The sequence below is a fragment of the Amphiprion ocellaris genome, chromosome 19, assembly GCF_022539595.1.
Source record: "Amphiprion ocellaris isolate individual 3 ecotype Okinawa chromosome 19, ASM2253959v1, whole genome shotgun sequence".
Lineage (NCBI taxonomy): Eukaryota > Metazoa > Chordata > Actinopteri > Pomacentridae > Amphiprion > Amphiprion ocellaris.
Genome location: NC_072784.1, coordinates 22,077,007 through 22,100,775, shown reverse-complemented (window position 1 = coordinate 22,100,775; position 23,769 = coordinate 22,077,007). Strand labels below are relative to the sequence as shown.

The 23,769-nt window shown below is 39.4% G+C and overlaps 1 protein-coding gene across 1 annotated transcript; it reads left to right on the top strand.

Annotated features, from left to right (window-relative positions):
- Window positions 1-1,522: 1,522 nt before the first annotated feature.
- Window positions 1,523-4,283, top strand: LOC111564635 (peripheral myelin protein 22-like). Its single transcript, XM_055004903.1, has 5 exons — window positions 1,523-1,671; window positions 2,440-2,531; window positions 2,725-2,818; window positions 2,912-3,052; window positions 3,181-4,283. The coding sequence occupies exons 2-5, from the start codon at window positions 2,454-2,456 to the stop codon at window positions 3,336-3,338; spliced, it is 471 nt and encodes a 156-aa protein (XP_054860878.1). The 5' UTR covers window positions 1,523-1,671; window positions 2,440-2,453; the 3' UTR covers window positions 3,339-4,283.
- The last annotated feature ends 19,486 nt before the right edge of the window (window positions 4,284-23,769 follow it).

The following is a 23,769-nucleotide window of genomic DNA, read 5'->3' as shown; positions in this document are numbered from 1 at the left end:
AAAGTAATAAAGAAAGGGTGGGGCACTCACTGCAATGAAGCTTCATTTGCTAGGGAATGTATTACAGATGCTGCATTATGAGAATTAACAACAACAACAGCACCAACACTGTAACTGTAGAATTTAAATTCCTTGAATGATTTTCAGTAGGACGTAGATGCGTCCTGTTACTACTCCACTCCGTACACGTGCACTGTGTGAGTAACAGTGCAGGATTGTGTGTGAATTCTGTCTGACCACAGACAAATGTTAGACCTCTGTGACATTTATAGTCTACAATCACTCCTGCTCCAGCTGGACTTTGTTGAGGTTTGTCTCCTCACCCTGCTGCTGCTGCTGGCACCGCCTGGCCCTTTGACCGCTGCACCAATTACATCTTCATAAACAGCAGCGTGTCCAGCTGAGTGGTCGGCTGATGCTCAAAGAGCTGTCTCTCCTGCTCTGCTGGGGCACACGCAGCACCGCCTCACCCAGCATCCCACAGTGAGCCTGGGCAGCAGTCCACAGTTCATCCCCTTTGCGTGCTTACAAACACAGACCACAGGAATCCACCTGACGGGCCAAAAAAAAAAGTGCAAAGCAAAGGCGAGGAGCGAGAGAGAGGCAGGAGCTGTGTTCTCTCACTGCAGCAGATGATCACAGCAATCGCGTTTAGACTTCTTTTGTCGCTGTTGCCATTTGTGTTCTGGTTTGGTTTACAACTTTTGTCACTTGTGAGGAAATGGCCCGGAGACCACAGTGTAATGAGGGCTGCAGAGCTGCAGAGGGCTGCGGCTGGGCAATCTTTGTCACTCATTCTGGACTCTTTGTGTGTGTGTGGAGAACCAAGCCGTTCCATCAATTTAGCATGACTGAAACATTGCACTATGTTAACTCCCTTTGGCACTTCCTTCTCCCCACAGACCCAGGAGTAAACAGGGGGCCTGCTTTACGCACACGCACATTCTGGGCATACCGCGGGGCCTCCACAGGGCCGATGCCTTTACATGTAAACACACACTAACCGGACTGCTGGACATATGTGTTTTATCAAGCTCAGTGTGCACTTCTGAGGTCAGTAGAGCTGTCTAGCTACTTTTAATTAGTGGAACAAGGTAAAGAGTCATCCTGAGGTTCCCAAAAGCCACAGCTCAAACTATTTCAGGTGTGGCCTTTAAAGAACACACAATAAGAGTTGGGATGTCAATAGTGATCACTTAGGGACTTTTATAGGAGCTTTAAAAAGATATCAGGTGTAAAAATGAAGGATAGAGGCAACATGCCCTGATTTAATTTTTATTGTTTGTGTCATCATTGCTTTAGTAGCTGTAAAATTATGTTTGTTTCTAGGGCTAAATACAGAGAGTTGCTAAGGCTCTGGACAGTAACGCCACAGGAGACTCCATGCAATCCTGTGGACTTCAGAACAATCCAGATGATAGGCTACCACGGGAAGAAAGAGGGGGTGAGAGAGGGGGGGAAAAAAGAGAAAGAAACAGGCCTCTGGTGACGTGCAGGGCCTGCAGGGCGGTGTTCTCAGGCGGAGAAAGGGACTGACTGGGGTGTGTGAGCCACATCTGGAATAGTAGCTACAGAAGAAGGAGCTGAGAGACGCGCGGTGATACTTTTCCCCAACTCTCCACTTCAGCACACCCTTTCCACGGACACAAACCTTTTCCCTTTGCCTTTTTTTGTAAGTTGGATTAATGTATTTAATCTTCTTCTTTTTTAACCCGCTTTGTTTCAGTCTTGTGGTGAACTAATTTTTTTTCCTTGGCGTTTTTTTTCCTCACTCATACAGCAGGACTTCCCCGTCTTTGGACTTAAAATCGACTTTGGATTAACTTTTTTGACGCAAAAAAAATGCGCCTCTGTGTTAGAATCTGCGACTTTTAAAATCTGTTTTGCTCATCTGTCACCGATTTTAGCTTTAGATACTCGCAGTTGAGACTACAACTCAAGTTAAGGCTGGGGCGCACGCATGGCGGCACTTTGCTGGAATGTTTTTTTACGCAGATGGGTTGAGTTTGTTTTCCAGCATCATGCTTTAATTAGGGCGAATTATTCACTCTTACTCAGCTTTTCTGTACATTTTTTTTCAAACTTACTATGCACATTCCAAAACTAGAGTACTATTTAAAATATTTAAACCATTTGGACATTTAAACAGATCAACACATAATCAGCTTAAAAGCGTATTTCAGGTTCATTAGTACAACCTGACTTTAAACTTTGATCATTCTGAGCTCCATCGGGAAGAAATTAAGAGTTCCTTCCTTCTTTCTTTTCATGTTTGAATGTAAGGCGACACTCTCACATTGAAGTAAACATTGCGGTTGGTGCAGAAGTGAGGAAATAGCGCCATCTGGTGTCGAGATGAGCTGCACACTTGGAGAGAATTCGGTTTGATGGTAAATTTATCTGAATTCTTTTTGTTTTGTTTTCCTTGTGTCCCTCTAGATCTACTTGAAAAAATGCTGCTCATCCTGCTTGGAGTGCTTATCTTGCACTTAATCATTCTCATCCTTCTCATTGTGTCAACAGCAGTCAGTGTAAGTTGTGACATTCTTCTTTCAGTCCATATTTAACTTTGAGAAAAATACTTGATGTAAAAAAGCTGGTACTGATTCCAGGTGCTTAAGTGAACGATTTGAACTGTTGCCGTTGGATTGCGCCATTAAAACCATGCGTTGTACTGTGGATGCTGAAATGTGTTTAAATGGTTCTTGTTGTTGTGTTTACCAGGCCTGGTCTGTAGGTGGGCAAAGGAGCACAGATCTGTGGTACAATTGCATGATAAATAATGGAGGGTACCACTGCAAGCCAGCCAGCAGTGAAGGTTTGTCTGCATTCCAGAAAAACAAACTGATGTTCTCTGGCATGGCAACATAATGAATGAGTTTAAATTCATGCTCTCCATCTGTCTTTGTAGACTGGATCCAGGCAGTGCAAGCCCTCATGATCCTGTCCTTGCTCTTCTGCTTCTTCTCCCTCATTGCATTTCTCTACCAGTTGTTCAAACTGGTCAAGGGTGGACGCTTCTTCTTCACCGCAATCTTCCAGATCTTGGCCAGTGAGTATGACTTCATCACTCTCTTGATGGGTCACACCCCGAGTAGAAAGCGGGTGGAGCCGTGAGATCATCCACAAGCCAGATTCCTTCACATTCTCACTCCTCACGTGTCTTCGTGTGTTTTCTAGGTGTGTTCGTGATGTGCGCGGCGATCATCTACACCGTGATGAGTCCGGACGACGCATCCATCACACAGTTCGGCTACGCCTACGTGCTGGCCTGGGTGGCTTTCCCTCTTTGTCTCATCAGTGGCCTCATTTATATCGTGCTGAGGAAGAAAGAATGAGAGAGGGAGCAGAGGAGAAAAGAGAAGGGGATAGTTTGGAGACCCCTTACCACAACATCGCACTGTGCCTACTGCCCACAGACCATAGACTGACATCCCAACAATACAACAAAAGTGCATGTGTCACTAACAATTGTAAACACCAAATTGCGACATTTATCACTGCAAGAGATCTCTTTTTGCTGTATTTCAGTGTCCATTATTTTCCAATCACAGGCTGAAAATGTCACACCTGTTGGTTTTGTAAATGAACAACGGCTTATTTTCACCACGCCTGTTTCCTGTGGTGACAGTGTCGTCAAAACTGTGTTTAGAAATGTGTTGGTGACATATCGACTTTTGCTGCACGCTGGCATCCGACTTCCACAAATCCTTCTTGTGTGATAAGACGAGTAATCCTGCCTTGCTTCAGTACAAAGATGTACATAGTGTCTGTGGATTTTAGACATATTTATAACATTTTTACATGCATTGTGTACATAGTGTTGTCAAGTTAACATTGTCATTTACGTTATAGAGTTTGTGTCTCTCACAAATCATGCAGCTGTGCCAAAGAGATGTCGCTTCAACTGCCAGACTATCAAGCTTTTCTTTTTTTTTACTGTTCTGTCTTCTTTTTTTTAAAGGGTGTCGAATGCTTTGAACAATGTGCCTTACTTAAAATGTCTGTGTTTGTCTTGAAGGAAATGAAAAAATCCTCAGAAAAATAACAAGTGCTAATAAACTGAAGTTTTTCTGAATTATCATTGTACTTGATATATCGAATAAAAATGTTTTGCATTTTGTAATCTAATTTTGAAAATGGTGCTTTTTTAAATCTACTATTCTTGAAATGTATAGCCCACTTTTGTGTTGCAAGTGTGTCATGTCCTGTGTTTAATTTGCTCTGTACAAACTTAAGTTTGCATTTTTTGTCAGTATTCTTAATAAACCTTTTGAAATTAATTCTGCTCAGTGCTGAAAGTTCAATGATCTGCATTCTTTACGAGAGTTGGAGAAACTACTTTCAGGATACTCAGAATTATTCTCTCAGACTGACTGCAATTTTGTGAAAATTTGTCTTAATATTTCTATATTACTCATATTTCTATATTGTGACAGTTATGATACACTAGAACTAGCAAATGGCAGTCTGCTGCTTGTAATGTGTTTATTGTACCACATGGTGGAGCTATGACACATAAAATCCTCCCAGTAACCAGTTACTCATGTGGAAAACATACATTTGTGAGCAAAAGTTTACATACACTTGTAAAGATCATGTATATCACGGCAGTGTTGAGTTTCCAGTGAAAAGTATCTATACAGAAATGCTTATATTTGGTTAAATGTCCATTTGCCATTTTGACTTCAACTAGGTGTTTTTGATAGGCATCTGCAAGCTTCTAGTTGTATCTTTAACTACTCCTCTTGACAGAATAGGCACAGTAAATGTGTTGGCTTTCTGACAAAGAATAGTTTCTTCATCACTGTATACAGGTGTTTTGTAGGTTTAGGTTTTGGAGATGAAAGTTCGGGACCTTAATTCTGGCCTGATTTAACAAGTTCATTTTTGATGTGTGTTTGGGATCATTGTCTTGTTGAAACACCCAGTTCTCAGGCTGATAATTTTAGGATTTCCTGGAGAATGTGAATTTAATCCTTCTTCTTAATTCTTCCATTTACTTAGTGTAAAGGACTACAGAACTTTCCTCTAGAAGTTCTTTTCTTTGTCCATGTGATCACCAGCAAATTTCAGTTGAGCCTTAAGGTGCTGCTTCCAGATCAAGGACTTCCTCCTTGCATGGCAGCCTCTCAGCCCATGGCAATGTAAAACATGTTCGACTGTGGACACTGACATCTGTGTTCCAGCAGTGACTGATTCATTGCAGATCTACATTTCAGTAATTCTTGGTTGATTATTGACCATCCTGACTAAACCTATTCTTGATTGTGGCAGTGACACAGCTTTACCATACACTTTACATTTGCAAACTATTGCTTACACAGTTGATTTTGGGATCTGAAGTTGCTTTGAAACTGCTAAAAGTGACTTTTTTGACTTGTTCAGTTGTTTAAATGATATGATTTTTCAAATCTGTGCTGAGTTCTTTAGACTGCATCATTGTATTGTTTGCAGTTGAGTCTAATAAATGTGTGAAATGAGCCCTAATGAAATTGGCTTAGAATAGTCATCAACTGTAGTCAATGATAAGTATGCACAAGAAGTTAAAAGGTTAAGTTTGATTAACACAACTTTCTACATCACCAAAACGGATAATTCTAGTTGCCGTTTGTACATATTTGACCTAGCAGATTTGGGCATTTTTTCCAGATGACCTATAACACATTTGTGAAAGAACCTCAATGCATGATTGTTTATTGTTTTTGTGACAATGGTGCATGTGTTTCAACCATTCCATCACAGAAAAATAAGAGTTATAGGAATCACTGGAAACTGCATTGCAAAAAACTATTTGTAAATGATTGTTCAAAACTGTAGATGAAGGCTCAATATAATCCTATTTTGACAAGATGAATAAGCGCAATACATACACTACCAGTCAAAAGTTTCAGAACACCCCAATTTTTCTATTCTTTTTTCTATTTTTTAATGGAAATTATACATGTTAATGTCTCAATGTACTCTGAAATGACAGCATAGAACAAATAAACAAATTAAATTTTTAAAAAATCCATTTAGAAACCAAAATATATTCTAAACTTTTGACTTATCAAAGTACCCACCTTTGGCAGATACAACAGCTGAGCACACTCGTGGCATTCTTTCCACAAGGGAAATCAAATATTCTTCAGAAAGTTCCCAACTCTGGTGCAGAAGTTCCCATAAATGTGTGACACTTGTAGGTTGCTTTGCTTTCACTCTTTTGTCCAGTTCATCTCAAACCAGCTCCATGGGGTTTAAGTCTGGAGACTGTGCTGGACACTTCATGTTTTCAAGCTTACCATCTTCTTTTTTTCCTAAGGTAGTTCTGGCATAGCTTGGACTTGTGTTTTGGGTCATTATCTTGCTGTAGGATGAACCCCTGACCAACTAGGGACATACCAGAGGATACTGCATGGTGCTGCAGAATGCTGTGGTAGCTGCTTTGGTTCAGGGTTCCTCTCACTCTGTACAAGTCACTGACCCTAGATCCAGAAAAACAGCCCCAGACCATCATGCTTCCTCCTCCATGTTTGACAGTTGATGTCACACACTGAGGAACCATCTTTTGGCCTATTCAGCGACATAGAAAAATCCTGTGTGATGAACCAGAGATTTCAACTTTTGATTCATTAGTCCATAATACTTTCTTCCAGTCTTCAGTAGTCCATTGGTGTTGTTTCATGGCCCAGGCAAGCCTCTTCTTCTTATTCTGACATCTTTGCAATGGCTTTCTTGCTACAACTCGACTTGTCAAACCTATATCTCCAAGTCTTCTTTTCACAGTTGAAACTGAGAGTTCTTACTGTGACCACTATTAAGCTGTGCTTGAAGCTGTTGTCCTGTGAGCTGCCTATCACCAAGCTGTTGACTCTCAGAAACTTGTCTTCTGATTCTGTTGTGACTTTGGGTCTTCCAGACCTCTTCCTGTCAGAGTTTCCTCCAGTTTCTGAATGTCTTTTGATGGTGAAGAAAACTGTATTCACTGACACCTTGACTTTCTTCACAATTTCTCTGTAGGAAAGACCTACATTTTTAAGTGTTATGATGGTCTGTCTCTCTTTTATTGTTATTTGCCTTCTCCTCGCCATTTTTATAGCAACAAACTACTTTCTGCAGTACAATACAGTTCAAATAATGCTCTGGAGGGTGTGGTGCCACGGTGTGTTCAAACACTAGTTTTATGCAGACAGAGGGAGTTGTAAGTGATCAAGAAAAGTTGAGACATCTGTAGGATTTGGTAGCACCAACTTTCAAGGCTTGAGCAACCTTGCTGCAGAACAGCTTTCTGAAATGTACGTTATTTTTCACTTTTGGGTAACCTTACCTTTTTTTTTTTAACCTCTGGCAGTTCGCCGCTTACCTTTGTACCATTTCAAGCTATTGATTGGACTTGAACTACTTGAATTTCGATTTTTTTTAAAAACTGGAAAAATTGGGGCATTCTAAAACTTTTGACCGTTAGTGTAGGAATAACATCAAACTGTATAAATACAGGATAGTATGGGACCTTAAAAAAATAATGCAACAGTTGGAACATCACATAAATCTAAGTTTCTGAGAAGTTACAAAATCAAACATGCCCGTTGCACAGTAACTACTTAATTAATTATTTATCAGAAAAACTGCTGATCAGATAGCTATGTACTTTTGTAATTTGTACTAATCCTCCAGCATATCGGCTGTGAACAAATAAACTCTGAAAATGCAAACAGCTCCACCTGGCTACATTTTGAGGACATATTAGTCGACTGCTGGAAACATGGGACCATGTATAGACATTATATCAGCAAAACTCCACAAATCAAAGAGTACAGTTAAATGTGAGGAAAAATGTGTCAACAGCATCTCTGTGAGGAGAGCAAACAAAAATAATGATTTTTGTGGATCACTGGCTGCTACACAGTAATGGGAAGCTCCTCATAGAAGTCACTTGAAGTGCTTAAAACCCTCTCCAACAGATTCTCCCCACCATCTTCCATTAATTACAGATTTAATTTCCCAGTTTTCATCACACAGATCAGTGACTAGGCAATCCAAGTAGAGTTCTGCATCATGTACCGTATGCTGATGTAAAATATTAAATGCATTAACATTAAAAATCAGAGGAAGATTTCTAAGTATTTGTTTAATTATGCAGGTCTAAGGGGAAAAAAAGTCAGTAGATATTCTGATGACCTTCAAATCTACATTATATTTTGGATCGTATTTTTTAGCAGTCAGCCAATTCAGGGCCATGGAAGGAGGAAAATAAATCGAGAATTGCTTAGAATTCCACTAGGTGGTGACTGAAACACACTTTTGCAGTCTTGTCATTCATTTGCTCCAGACTGCTTCTTTGAAGGTTTTCAGAAAATAACCAGACTCTGTGGTTTGGATTTTTAAACATATGGCACATCATATATTGCTGTTTCTCTAATAATGGAAGAAAATGTATTTCTCCCCTCTTTTCTCTGTTTAAAGCATATACAATACTGGGGTAACATGACACTAATCTTCTCCCATGCTCTCTCTCAGAAGTTGGCACCATAGTGGATTAAAATAGGTTTCTGCCTTTGATCCAGAGACGTCTATAAATGTCTTATGCTTAACTTCAAACGCAGAGTTTATGGGTGTCAGCGCTCAAATACACGAAAGTACAGTGTGTTCATGAACTTTATGACAGCCATCTTACCCTGATTAAATATGGTAGATCAATATTGTGTGGTATTTTTTTAATCACTTGCAGCAACGGGAGAAGGGAAGCTGCAGTGAGACTAAAACCTCTCTTCTGTCTTCAACATGTAATATTTCACATATAACATACATCACACCAAAACTATTTATTTAATTTAGGAGTGAAAGCAAGCAAATTTTCCTGTCCTTTACTGCCTCTGGACACAAGCTGATCGAACAGCGACTTTAAATGCAAAATTGTTGTTTTTTACTTCATGCTACTTTCAACGTATCACAGCATCTTCAGCCTCCAGACATTTGCACAGACCGTAGAAAACAAACAGCAGTCTTTTTTTAGCTGCCTACCAGACACCAAGGTGCCATTATCATTATTTCACATATTACCCAACACCATTGATTCACACATTTGCATGCACACATGCACTCCTGCACACAATATATAGGTAAACACACACACACACACACACACACACACACACGCACACACACACACACACACACACACACATACACGGGGATATAGTGTAACCTGTGTGCATTTTATACAACAAGTCATTATGGCAGCTGAACATGCAGACAGACGATTAAAATCTCATTCTCAGGTTTGCTGGTTTAAAGGCGTTCCTCCCAACTCCATCAGTCCTGACACAAAAGAGAGGCCAGTTAATACTACCCTGGTAAAAGTCCCTGGGCATACAGATAACATATTGAGGATGTCAAGAAAACTCTGGAGGCCTATAATGACCTCACTGCTCCATTTGAAACGTAGTTAACCTTAAGGGTTATTTATCACTGCGAGGGTCACTGAGGGGCACTTAGTATTTACTACAGGACATGCAGGATGGAGGAGAGGGGATTGAGAGGAAGCCACCCTTATCTCTATCCACTGGGTACTGTGGTGGCTGTATACATATATCAACACTGTTTAATTGCTTGATAAAGACCAGGATATTTCACTGACATGCCTAACTCCCCTTAGTGTTAAACTGTTAAGCAGCAGCCAAGGACTTTTACATGTTGGCAGCCAAGTGTTTTCTTGGTATCCCAGGAACACCTCAGAATCATTTCCATAAGTCTACGGTTGGGAGTTTCTCTGTAAAGGCAGTAATGGTCGTGAAGCAGAATATACAAAGGGCTGCAGCCAGCTGATGGGTCCCTGAATGGGACATGTGATGACTTCAGAAGAAGCTGCAGCCCTCCTTTCTTTTTTTTCTCTTTAGATTTGTTGCCTTTTTCATCCATGGTGTTTGTCTCCTGGAACAAACCCTGGAGTCTTCAGATGTAGCTAAACGACTGAGAAAATGGGCAAGCCCAGTTCATTCAAAGCTGATTTCATCACGCCCATAAATCTCTGAGAAATCAAAGCCCATCTTATGCCCTCCCCTCTGCTCTCCCTTTGTCTTGCTAATACACATTAGAGTGTGGCTGGCTGCCCACTTTGACGGGAAAAACCCGGACAGTCTGGGCAAAGTTGCAGATGTGGAACGTGGAGGCACCTTTGACCCATGACCCCTGCCGTTACATCCTGCTACCAGACCCTCACTGTGCACTGCAATGTCCCAGTGTCATTTCCTGCTTAAATCTCACAAGAGACAAGAACGACGTGACAATAATATTGGTTTACCTCTTCATCTAGATATACATTGTCATTCCTATGTACAAAAACCTAATTATCACAAATGCTCATAGCTGCACATATGCAAACACACACGTACAACCTACAAACACAACCATATGTAACATAAATTGCGAGCTTAAAAGCTAAATTATCTCATCTTCTTTAGAGCTTAGTTTCCCACAACAGTCATCTGTCAGAAGCAGCAGAGTCAAAGGTAGTGAATGCAAAACTAAGTACTATGTGTGGACTTCTTTTCATTTTCTGTTTAAGTTTTTAAAAAAACAACTTCACAATGTGTATTCATTCATCCTAAGTGACCCAAGATAATACTTGATTCAAAATATTGCTCCTGTAACTTGAGACTTAATTAAAACAGCATGTTGTTAATAATTTAGTGCCAGCAGCAAGACTCAACCAGTCCTAATCTTTAAGCAAGAAGAGAGGAGAGGTGGTTGGATTGCAAAAAAGAGAAAAAAAATCAATTATTCAGTGCTATTTTTACACACATTAAAAGTGGCCCCATAAATATCAGGGAGAAATTTGGGAAGAGGTGCTCATATCTGGTGCCTCAACATCCATATTTCTCTCTCTCTCTGTGTGTGTGTGTGTGTGTGTGTGTGTGTGTGTGTGTGTGTGTGTGTGTGTGTGTGTGTGTGTGTGTGTGTGTGTGTGTGTGTGTGTGTGTGTGTGTGTGTGTGTGTTCCTCGGTCACATGTACAACTCATGCACATGCTTGAGACAATTTCAAAAGCAGCATGGCCCCTAGCCAGAAACAAGGACCTTCTAATTCAGTGCTGGTGGCTAACAAGGGTTTCTATACTGGTGTGACAAGGCTACTGAGGCAAAGATCTCTCCTTTAATTATACAACAGCAAGCTGGAGAGTGTCTTGTCGCTATCTGGTGTTTCAGGCCCAAGCAAAGTTATTCCAAATTAGAGAGCAGTGTAACAGTGCCGAGATGCATCAGTGTGGCAAAACATGCAGCAGTGGTTACACGGGTGCTGATCCATTCATGTGCTTCAAATGCTCTTCCCACATTTGAGCTGAAGATGAAAATATGCAGATAATTTGAGAGCACTTGTGAGAGCTTGCACATATAAGAACATGAGGATAATTACTCAAAGTGGCACAGGAATCATTTGAAAACATAATACAGTTAAGATCAAAGACAGATACTGATCTCTTCACACATAAATGAAGGGGTGATCATCCCAAAATGAAGACAGGAACTGTATTAGATCATGTATGTTTGCTATGATATAAGGCTCTTATTAAGTGCAATGAGACTGCTCGCAGATTCGGAGGGTGACGGCACAGAAAGAAGTTCAATCCAAAATTACAGTGTACATGTATCAGACTGTATCTGCTGCACATCAACCATTCAGTGTAAGGTCTCCACTGAAGTCCAAGTCCATTGAAGCAAACTTTGAACAGTATGTTAGTAGATTTAATTCAGAATATAAGTCAACACACTGCTGTACATCTTATATTATATCTATATTTGGTTTCCTATGATTATTTTTCTAGTATAGTGGGCACTTTTGAGGGGAGTTCTTTGTAGGATAGATAGATAGATAGATAGATAGATAGATAGATAGATAGATAGATAGATAGATAGATAGATAGATAGATAGATAGATAGATAGATAGATAGATAGATAGATAGATAGATAGATAGATAGATAGATAGATAGATAGATAGATAGATAGATAGATGTCCATTTACAACCACTCATCTGTCAGGGGACTAAATAAGTGTGATATCTGCTGGCAGATCAAATGAAGGATGGCGGTCGTGGCCTAATTGGGTGGGTCAGACTGAAGTAACTGTGTTATTTCAACCTCAGTGACCCTGCCCAGTGGCCTCAGTCTCCTCCCGGTAGATTTCAGAGTGGATAGGAGCTTGAGACCAACCCAGTTAGAGGTGTTTGGAGTGGGTGTCTTTGTTTGTCTTCTCAGCCTGAACCCTTCTCTACGGTGACTGATGATCTGGTGGCCGCTGAAAAAGCTAGAATTACACCTTTAACAAACAGTCCGCTGCCCAAAGTTCAGGAAACAAAAAGGTGGATGGGATTGTTGCTTACATTCTAAGTCCGCATACACTGATTGAATATAACAGCCACTTTCTGTTCATGTTCCTCTTCCTCTTCCTCTTCCTCTTCCTCTGTCACTTCAAACCAGGTTAAGGTTATACCAATTCATCCTCAATGGCAATCAACTGAAATAAGAAACTATACTGCAAGAAGCCCCAACATTTAACAAAGAAAAAAAAGAAAAAAGCAGGGCTGCTGTTGCTATGCTACAGCTGCAAATGTGTTTGTCCACTTATGCCATTAAGACCACCCTATGAGCTACAGGCTTTGTTATTGTGAATTACTTCTGCGGGATTTTATGCTTTTAAAAAAAAAAAAAAAGTGACTTACAATGACAGATTGGGTGACTGCCTTCATGTAAGTTCAACAGTCGTAGAGGGGATAAATTCCTTTTTGTGAATTAAAGAATGTTTGACTAAGAAATCCCAATTAGGGCTGTAAAAACTGTTGATGTGGTAGAGACTAGACCCTGTAAGCACCACAAAGGAAAAGAAAACCTTTTAAAAGCTGTTGGCATAAACCTGCAAACACTGAGGAACCTCAGCTGTAAGCAGCCAGTATAAATATTGTTATCCCGTAGTTAACCCTGTCAGTGAGAATGTTCAGACTTCTAAACAAAAGAGACAGAAAGAGGAAGATGGATTCAACAGACAGAAATCTTTGCTCAGTGTAAAGACCCCTAGTACAGACAGGGTTAATAGCTTCTCCTAAATGTCTGCTCAGTGCAAATATTGACAGTGACTCCGACCTCTCATCTAATGGCCTGGTCCATGCCAGATCTCTCCTCTGGTCATGTTGCTCGCAGCCCAAAGAGCCCAGACAGCTGCTCTGTGATCACCTGCTTGGACGCTGAGAAAATCCAGGCTGGTCTGAATGTACTAAGAACCATGTCGTTAATGATTGCTCGCAGCAGAAGCAGACGTTTTAGAAGTATTCCAGAGTCTCCTCCGCTCTGTAGTTTGTTCAACAGCAAAAGTAAAGTAAGCTACAAAGATGGTTGCAAATCCTATTAATTCATTATGTATCATTTGAGAACAATTACACTTTAATGAGAAGCATGTAGGAATATCTCCTGCTTTTAAATCCTTTCAAAAGATAATGATCATGTCTGGGGATGGCTCTTATTTGATTATCTGAATAATATAATCTCAGTTTAACCACTATATATTCAGGTTGCAGATCTAATTTTAAACATAAAAGTAAGTCAACATGAAATATAAGATCAAAATAATAATATGCAAACCTATTAAATCTCTCAATCAGCCTCACATACCAACAATTAATATTGGAATCTGTTTTCTAAGCTTGTCAGAGATGTAATGTATTTAAGGAAGGCTTTGTTGGTTTGCACAACAAATGCAAAAGTTTATCCCATACATTTCATTCTTTCACAAAGGATGATGTCTGTACCACTGCCTTGAATAATGTATTTCAAATGAAAATCTGTGAGTTAGAACTTTCAGAATATCCCATAAATAGGTAGAGAGCAGGATCAGACAGCAATGGCTATGCACAAAATGAAAAGCGCAATATACAGCCAAATATACATGCTTTCAGATTCAATACAACACTTCTCAATTATCGAGAGACAAACCCAGAAAAGCAAAACTGAAACGCTCGTGTGAGGTCTCTTGAGGTATACCCAGGCTGTTCAGTCAAGTCTACTACAAATGGATGTCATGTATCTAAGGAGTGGCAGCTCTTAAGGCTAGATCCTGTCATTTTTCCCCCACATGTGCAGTGTAGTACTTAGTTTTGTCAACCAGTATTTAAGCTCTGGTATGTATTGCTATTGTCCAAAACATTGTCTTTTCTGTTACTCTATGCACTGGTATTCAAGTTTTTTGTTTTTTTTTTACAATCTATGACAAACCACATCTCTGCTAATTTGTTCATTTTGGTAGATTGTCAATGTGGAGTGAATTTAATATCAGATACTGTAAGTTTGGAATACCTGAAAATTTGTATTCGGGAACAGACGTAATTCTTGGGATCTCACAGAAGATCTCCAACTTGCACATAAATATACCATAGTGCTATACTGGGTGATTTTTACCTGAGAATAACAAAGCTGAACTTTACTAGTATACTGAGCTAGCTGATGTATTGAGCATGCAGAAGATGGTTGTTAGGATTGTGGCAACATGATTTTTTACCCCAAACCTCTTAAATTTTGTGATTAGTTTCGTATCTATAAACTTTGATATGAGGCTATTGGTGTTTAAATCTCATGGCATATACAGACTAAATTTGTTAGAGGATTTGTATGTTTAAAAATAGAAAATGAATGTTTTTGGCAGTAATGAAAAGCTAGTAAAGTTTATTATCCAACCCTTCTCCAGAGTTCTTCAGAAAAATGATTTGTCTTCTCTTTCTCCTGGAGAAGAGTCTTTTGTCTACTTTTATCTGAGTAAGACTTTTTGTTGTCCCTGTTGTTGTATTGTTGTTTTTAAGAAAAAAAAAGTTCATTTCATTTTGCTGCTTGTGTAAGAGTGCCGGTTAACTGAGCCAGGTTAATTCAAGCATCTATAAATGCCACTTATTCTGTTCCTCGCTGATGGTGTCAGACAGACAAAACTGGCCCAGGCCCACACAAGGCTGTGAACCTTTTAAATGTGTTTTGGAAAATTCTGAACTGGTGACTGAATTGTGGTTTAGCAAGAAAACACTTAAGCACTTGGCCAATTTTCAGCAAAACATGCCTCTCATAAAAACAGTGCACCCTTTGTACAGCTGGCATTTACGTCATAGTTGCTCAGTGTGCCACTGGCTACTGAAATGTAGCTTATATGTCAATTTTCAACATCTATAAATATATATTGTCTACGAAGAAATGGACAAAATGATATGGATGAAATGTATAGAATAAAAAACACTATCCTGCAAACAAAACTATGTCAAGCCTGATTGCTCAGTCTTCCAAAGGAATTTGCATTCTTCAGATATCTTACGAAGCTCCAAGTGGCAATGGCAAACAATGGTGATCATTAGCCGTATCATAAAGAGCATCGGCTAATAACCCAGTTAACCTTTCAACCTGGAGACAGGCGGCTTCTGATTGGCTGAGGAAGTCAAGCATGAAAACTTGTGTCACCTCCATCAAACCAGGTTTTCAGAGCTGTGGTGAAATGTGGCTCTTATATATTGCTACCAAGTCTGTTTTTGGGCAGAAAGCAAAACCCATGCCCATGTTTTCGCAGCACTTTATGTTGCATGACTCACCACAACACATTCAATCCAAGGCAAGCTACAATAGTTCCATGTCTACAATAGTGAGTGATGAAAAGAAGATGTATTTTTAGCCTGTCTGATAGCTCAACCATGGGCAGACCCCCAGCTTTTGAAATCCCTCTCTTTCATCCATTTACTGTACACCTCTTGAACTCTCTCTGCAGATGTCTGTAAACCTGGCACTTCGTAACTGCTTCCTTCTCAGGTAGTAGCAGAAATGAGTTGCCATGTGAGCCTTGACCCTTTTGCTGCATTTGAAGCAATCATAACCCACATACTTGTTATTGATTCATCCAAGAAAAATGCTGTAACTTACCTTTTAGTGCTCTTTGCGCAGTGCAGATATGTTGTATGACTCAGTGCTGACAGTATGGAGTGTTAATATCTTCCATTAACATTGGTACTTAAAGCTTTTAAGCCTTTATTCATTTTCAGATTTAAAAATATATATTTATATACAAAAAAAAGCATATATAGAGAAAAAAACAACAACAAATATGTTAACAAACATTCAAAAATAGGTCCAGTCAATATCTTACCGTCTTTGATAAAAATATTGAGTGTTTTAACAACTCCATTGGCACCTTGAGTGTCTTTATGCACTCTAAGGAGACCTTTCCATCTGCGGCTGTCAAGGTGTCAAGAAGCCTTTTGACAGCTCCAAAGTTCACACCATGTTCGTTTTGTCAAGTTCACCCCGCCACCCTCCCAACCTGCCTTGACATATGACAAGTGGCAGAGCGAATATCAACACTGAACCTCTGGGTCATAAAAAGCAGGATTCGTGGGAGGAAGTTCTGAGTTAGCCAGGAGTAAGATGTGGATTTGTTCACCTTGATAGCATGAGTGCTGCACAGCAGTCAAGCACTGACTTGATATGATCTCAAAGCTGTACATCATCCCAGTGATGCATTACAGCCGCTAAGCAGTTAAAAAGTCATCATGGCTCCTATTACACACTTCACTTTTAAATACATTTGTCAGAGAAAAAAAAACTTGAAAATACAATGCAACATGAAAACTGCCCACAGCAATAGTATAATATATACATAATTGAATAACACACTATAAATGGAAAGGACACCACAGTGCAGCAAAACATATTGATGTGAATAGTTATTTCTCCTTCCAGTCCCAATCAGAAAGGTCCATTGATTCCCAGTGTGTGATAGAGGGCTCTGCAAGGACAGGGCTGTATGTCACACGTGCACCCTATTTCCCATTGCACATGAAGTGTCATGAATCAGATTTGGCCATAAAACTCAAAACATTTAGAGGTAAACACATTCATTTGCACACAGACTGGGTAGCCTTTTAAATCTTATCTTTATTGTGACTATAGCTCATCCCTGTGATATTATAAAGCAATGAAAATGAACTAAACATGGCCTCATTAAAGCTCCCATAAATGTTTGCCATAACCCTCCAATTAAAAACAAGCTGCGTGCATGTGGTAGCTGTACTATAACCTCACATGTGAAGAGGAATCCTTCATTTCATGGCCAGTGGTTGTCATTGCTGTCTAGCCGGATCACAGCAGCCTCACAGTAAGCAAGCGAGGGTTCACAGGTCCCATTCAACCACCGCTGAGCATGAGCGGTGAGTGGAGTTGACTAACCCTGATGGCTGTGGCTCACCATATTCTGTTTGATCCGGGTTCAGGCAGCAAAAATCCCTGTAAGGCAGGATGTCGCAGCATATGTGTCATGGGCTACACAAAACAAGTGTTGACACTAAAGGACATGGTGTCATCGTGAATTAGCGATGTTCTCCCAAATGTGCTTCCTGTCAGCACACCTGGGAGGTAAATTGTGGCAAGTTGAGTCTTTAAGGTCAAACTTATCATTAGAGTTGATATTTTGGAAAATATTGATATAAAAGTGATGTTTAAAATCCTACAGTTAATGTCACCAAAACCAGACTCTGACACTGAAGTGCTGCTTTTACATTCATCTCAAGGAGGAAATGGGTTTTTAACGTGCATGTACAAGCAAGATGTTAAGACACAGGTAGTGTGGAAGTCAGTTCTGGCACACTGTGCAACAAATGTGACAGAAAACCTTCAATGCACATGCACTGAGAAGGGATTTTGCAATAAAGTAGAAAGCACCCGGTCTAAGGCTTTTTAACCCTGTAAAACCCACTGTTGCAGAAATACAATATTATTTTCTATTTTATAGAAAATAATTCTATTTTGTGTATATATATATATATATATATATATATATATATATATATATATATATATATATATATATATATATATATATATACACACACACACACGCTTTATTTTGTTTATTTTTTTTTACTCATTTTTTTAGATTTGGGTCTTGCAGGGTTAATTGTATTCCCATGCAAAAAACATATGAAATACTATGTCTATGTTTTCAGGTATGTATTTCATATACGTGTTTCTTAAAGCATGTCTGGAATGGCTCTTTAATCAAGTACATAAATCTAACTTTGACCCTAAAAAGCATGCAGAAATTGTTGCACAAAAAAAATGTCATTGGAAAATAATATGAAAATGTATTCTTGTCATAGGAAACAATCCAGCTCATCCTGACATTATATTAGTGGGATCCACATTTCAGTCTCTGTGATGTCCTATGTGAAGGCCAGACTGGTGGTGAACTTTAACATGGATTTGTGTTGGCATAACCTGTGTGTAATAAACATAAGGATAAAGCTAGTGCAGCCATGCCAAGCCGTTAGACTACGTTCAATTTAAATTAAGAAATTGTTGGTGTGCACTTGCTTCTTGTCTTAAGAGGCTTTTTGAAAGATTAATTGCTTCAGACCAGACTCTTACAATGTAGGTCAGATATCAAGCTTTATTTTAGTGTGTTCACTATGTGCAGGAGGAGAAGAGAAGAGAGGGTGAAAAGAAGAGAAAGCTCTTTGAAAGAAGCAAAGCCCCTCTGAACCTTCTGAGCTATAGTCAGGCTGTCTCCGGGTGGAAGCTGAGTTGTTGATGAGCTAAAAACGATTTTTCAAAGTTTTCAGGGCATGAAGCCATCTTTAAAGCTGACAGGTCTTTGATCCTGTGGTTTGCCATGATTTGTTTCTGATTAATGTGGAATTTGGTCCTTCATTCATGTGGATACATCCCCACCACCACCACCACCACACACACACACACACACACACACACACACACACACACACACACACACACACACACATATACACATGTACTGATCCTCAATCCTAATTCTGTCTCACACAGCGCTGACAGACCAAACGAGAGAGACGCCAACATGGACTCCAAAAAACTGCATCCCAGTGCTGCCCGGAACACAGCCTGTTTTCCTCTAGTTTAACTCGCTGGGAGAACAAGGAAAGAAAAATGTCACCCCAAAGGCAAAATGCAAGAGAGTAAAAAACATAGGGAAAGAATTTGCTAAATAGCAGATTAGTGACTAGTATACTGGAGAGTGGTTTCACCAAGAATTTACTGCAGGGTATATAATACCTTGCAGTTCAAGTCAGGCCACTGTAAACAGAGGATGTTCCAGGTAAAATAATAGAACATTAACTTTCACTTTATTTGCCTTTAGATATAAAATACATGTCTGCAGGGCCAGGGGAAAATAAAAAATGTCAACACTTTTGTAAACTCCTTCTGTCTCTTTAACCGCAGGAGACTGTTGAACTTAATGCCTTCTCTGTTACATGGAAAAATTCAGCATTTCTAATCCTGACCTGAGAGTGACATCCATGAGTAATGGAATATACCTAGTGTATTATTCTAATGCAGTATGTTTTGTAGGTGTTTTTTAATTATTAAGTTATGTCATAAGGCATTATTATCAACATAAAACTATTGATCTTTGCTGCACCCCTCCTCCTTTAACCCTTAGTTGCACAAGTGATTGGACCTTACACTCTTCTATAAGTGGATAAAAAATGACCCATATAAGAATCAATGTGTTTTTATGCCTTTTTTTCATTTTGGTTAAGAATAATCATTTGTTGTTATTGTCTGTATTATATTTTGGTCCACACAAGACTTATTTCATGTTTGATATATGTTTATTTTTCACTTTATGACAGATTTTGAACATTTTGATAATTGAAAAAAAAGAACAACACATCAGCAATAGAAGAATGTCAGCATCCATTTTATTGACATTTTTCCACTCGTTTCCTCCAGCTGTTGCTGCTCTCTGTCCCTCCAAGTTTGTGTACTTCATCACCTCTTATATGATATTATATGTGATAAAGCGCTCCCATGCATGTTTTGCTGAGACAGTGGTGGTAAGGCCCGGTGCAGGCCCCGACCGACTTCTCAGGATATTAGGGCTTGGTGTTCTGCTCTGGGTGGGAGATAATTCGCTCCAGTAAGGGCCCTTGTGGCTCCTTCTATTGAACATGGTTTGGACTTCACTCTCCTCTTAAGAGGACTCATCAGAGGAATCTTCTCTGTCTGATTGATCCTGTTCAGTTAGGAGAGATGGATTTCCAGGTGGATGACCAACACCTCCAGCTGGACGATAATTTGGGTCCTCATCATCAGATGAGATGTCACAAGTTTCAGATTCTGAATCCAAACCCACAACTACCTCTCCATCATCCAGCATCTGGATGATCATTTCTCTTGTAAATAAACTCATGAAACAGGCCTTGACAAAAATGATGGTACCCCTAGAAAAGACTGAAAATAATGTGACCATAGGGACATGTTCAATCAAGGTGTGCCCTCTAATTAGCATCACAGGTGTCTACAAACTTGTAATCAGTCAGTCGACCTATTTATAGGGTTACAAGTAGTCACTGTGCTGTTTGGTAACATGGTGTGTACCACACTAAAAATGGGCCAGAGGAAATGAAGGAGAGAGTTGTCTCAGGAGATTAGAAAGAAAATTATAGACAAACATGTTAAAGGTAAAGACTATAAGACCATCTCCAGGCAGCTTGATGTTCCTGTGACTACAGTTGCACATATTATTCAGAAATATAAGATCCCTGGGACTGTAGCCAACCTCCCTGGACATGGAAAATTGATGACAAATGGAAGGGATGGATAATACGAATGGTAACAAAAGAGCCCAGAACAACCTCTAAAGACATTAAAGGTGAACTCCAAGGTCAAGGTACATCAGTGTCAGATCACACCATCCGTCGTTGTTTGAGCCAAAGTGGCCTTCATGGGAGACGACCAAGGAGGACACCATTGTTGAAAACAAATCATAAAAAACCAGACTGGAATTTGTCGAACTGCATGTTGACAAGCCACAAAGCTTCTGGGAAAATGTCCTATGGACAGACGAGACAAAACTGGAACTTTTTGGCACATCAGCTCTATGTTCACAGACGCAAAAATGAAGCATATCAAGAAAAGAACACTGTCCCTACTGTGAAACATGGAGGAGGCTCTTATGTTCTGGGGCTGTTTTGCTGCATCTGGTACAGGGTGTCTTGAATCTATGCAGGTACAATGAAATCTCATGACTATCAAGGTATTCTAGAGAGAAATGTGCTGCCCAGTGTCAGAAAGTTTGGTCTCAGTCGCAGGTCATGGGTCTTGCAACAGGATAATGACCCAAAACACACAGCTAAAAACAGCCAAGAATGGCTAAGAGGAAATCATTGGACTATTCTGATGTGGTCTTCTATGAGCCGTGATCTAAATCCTATTGAACATCTGTGGAAGGAGCTGAAACATGCCGTCTGGAGAAGGAACCCTTCAAACCTGAGACAACTGGAGCAGTCTGCTCATGAGGAGTGGACCAGAATACCTGCTGAGAGGTGCAGAAGTCTCATTGACAGTTATAGAAACTGTTTGATTGCAGTGATTGCCTCAAAAGGTTGTGCAACAAAATATTAAGTTAAGGGTACCATCATTTTTGTCCAGGCCTGTTTCATGAGTTTATTTTTAAAAATCATTCTGTTAAACCACGGTTCAAAAGCAATGTCTGATTTTCATTGGTTAATTTTCATAGAATTTTTATTTATTATTGCTTTTGTCAGATTCAAATTATTTCTGTGACCGTTGTGGGTTTTTCTTTCATTAACTGAGGGGTACCAACAATTTTGTCCACGTGTGTACATATAGTAATGTTAGCTAGCTTAGTGTTAGCTAGCTAATGTTAGCTAACTATAAAGTAGGATAATTTGATGATGCATAATAATAACACGCACTCTTTCACACAAGAGTAATGAATGTGCAAGTTTGTTGAAAAATTTTTTCTGAGGTAATAAATGTAGATAATACTTACATATATCTGGTCTTGCTGTGTAAAATAATCTTCCTGATTGGTGAAACTTCTGACATAGTGTGTGTGGTCCACAGTAAATATGTTTCTGACCACCACAATTGATAAGAATCACAGGTTTCCATGAGATTCCATTGGAAATGCATGTGAGTAATTTTTTGACCCACATATGGAAGTCTGGGGTAGTCAGACAAATATTCTAATTTATTAAAAAGTATGAGAGTCAACTTAAACATGTCAAGACATGTTTTTTGAGAAATAGCTGGAATATGAAGTAACAACTTTTCATTACAAAGATATTGCAAGAAAATAACCTCACTGTGTCATTTTTTACCCTTTGACCCATTTATGCATCTAAGGGTTAAAGAAGTGTAACTTACACTCAGAGCACATTTGAACTATCCCTGTCCATTACTTTATCAATCCGTTTTAAACTATTTTCTCTAGTTAGTGATGGTGACAACAAAAATCTAGCAGATTTTATTTTATTTAGCACCAATTCCCAACATGTTATCTTATAGCACAGGGCTATGAGATGACTCATACGTAATTAATACAAGCATTTTTCTATATATTTTGAAGTTACTCAACTTTTTTTGGACATCTGACCTCATTTTGAGGGTTAATAATTTGATTAAAATTTGAGTATAAATACTTTGTATTCTTCTTTCATCTAAGGAGGCACCAAAAGGTTTACAAACAAACAATGCTGTTTTTTCAAATCATATTTCTGCAGTTGCTTCTTTTTCATTTTCCTTAGTCTGCTTTCCATAGCAGTTTCTAGCTATATAGGAATGGTTTCAAGACAACAATAAATGTCCTAGTGATCCCACAGTGATACCAAATAGTCTCATCTGCTTGTTGGCATCCTTTCCAATCCCCCAATCAGGAAAGGTGGCAGAGCACACCTTTGTTGGAGCACTGTTGAATGCGCTGAAGCCTTGTCTGAGAGACTTGAATTAGCAAATTACAGGAGTTTTTAATTAGGCAACAAAATCTATCAGAGGAATTACAAGACAAAATAGCCACATGCATTTTCCAAATATATAATATTGTCATTACCATGATAAGGATTGTATCACAGCATAAATAACTGAATTAGTCTGCCTTGTCTCTCCTAATATAAAACATGTCCCGGTCCTCTCAGCTATGGGTCACTGGTTGGTGGAAATGCTTTACCAGAGAGGAACTGTTTAACTACGTGAACTTAATAACTGGACGTAGCAGGGATAATGTCCATGCACTGCAAATGTGGGATGACAGCAACTAGAAAGTGTGTCTGTGTGTGTGTGTGTGTGTGTGTGTGTGTGTGTGTGTGTGTGTGTGTGTGTGTGTGTGTGTGTGTGTGTGTGTGTGTGTGTGTGTGTGTGTGTGTGTGTATGTGTTTAAGCAATGAGGCCATGAGTTACGAAGCTGAACAACCCACCCACATTGTCGTTCCTTCCACGCTTTCCTCTCTATGTGCTGTTGAAGGTTACAGCCGCAAGTCAGGAGAGCCAGAGATGAGCAGAGAGCAGGACTGAGCTGGTGGTCGCCTGCAAGTCTGTATTAAAACCTCTCAGTACTTGAAGGAAGAAAATGTCCTTGGCCTTCTGCTGAAAGGGTTTCAGTGAAATGTAATATTCCTCTAACATTTCTTACTACTTTCAGCTACTTTCATGTCTCAAGGAGGCATGCAACTTGTGATGAAGGGTCACAAGTAGACACTGCTTCATTTTCCCGAGAAAGTCCAAACCACAACAGACCTGATGTACTTCAAGAATGCAGTTTTTTAGTCAAGTTATTTTCTTGATTTTCAGTTCAAACGACAACCCGTACACTACCAGTCAAAAGTTCGGACAAACCTTCTCATTCACTGGTTTTCATTTAATTGTTTTCCACATTGTAAATTAATACTGAAAACATCAAAACTATAAAAGAATACATATGGAATTATGTTGTAAACAAAA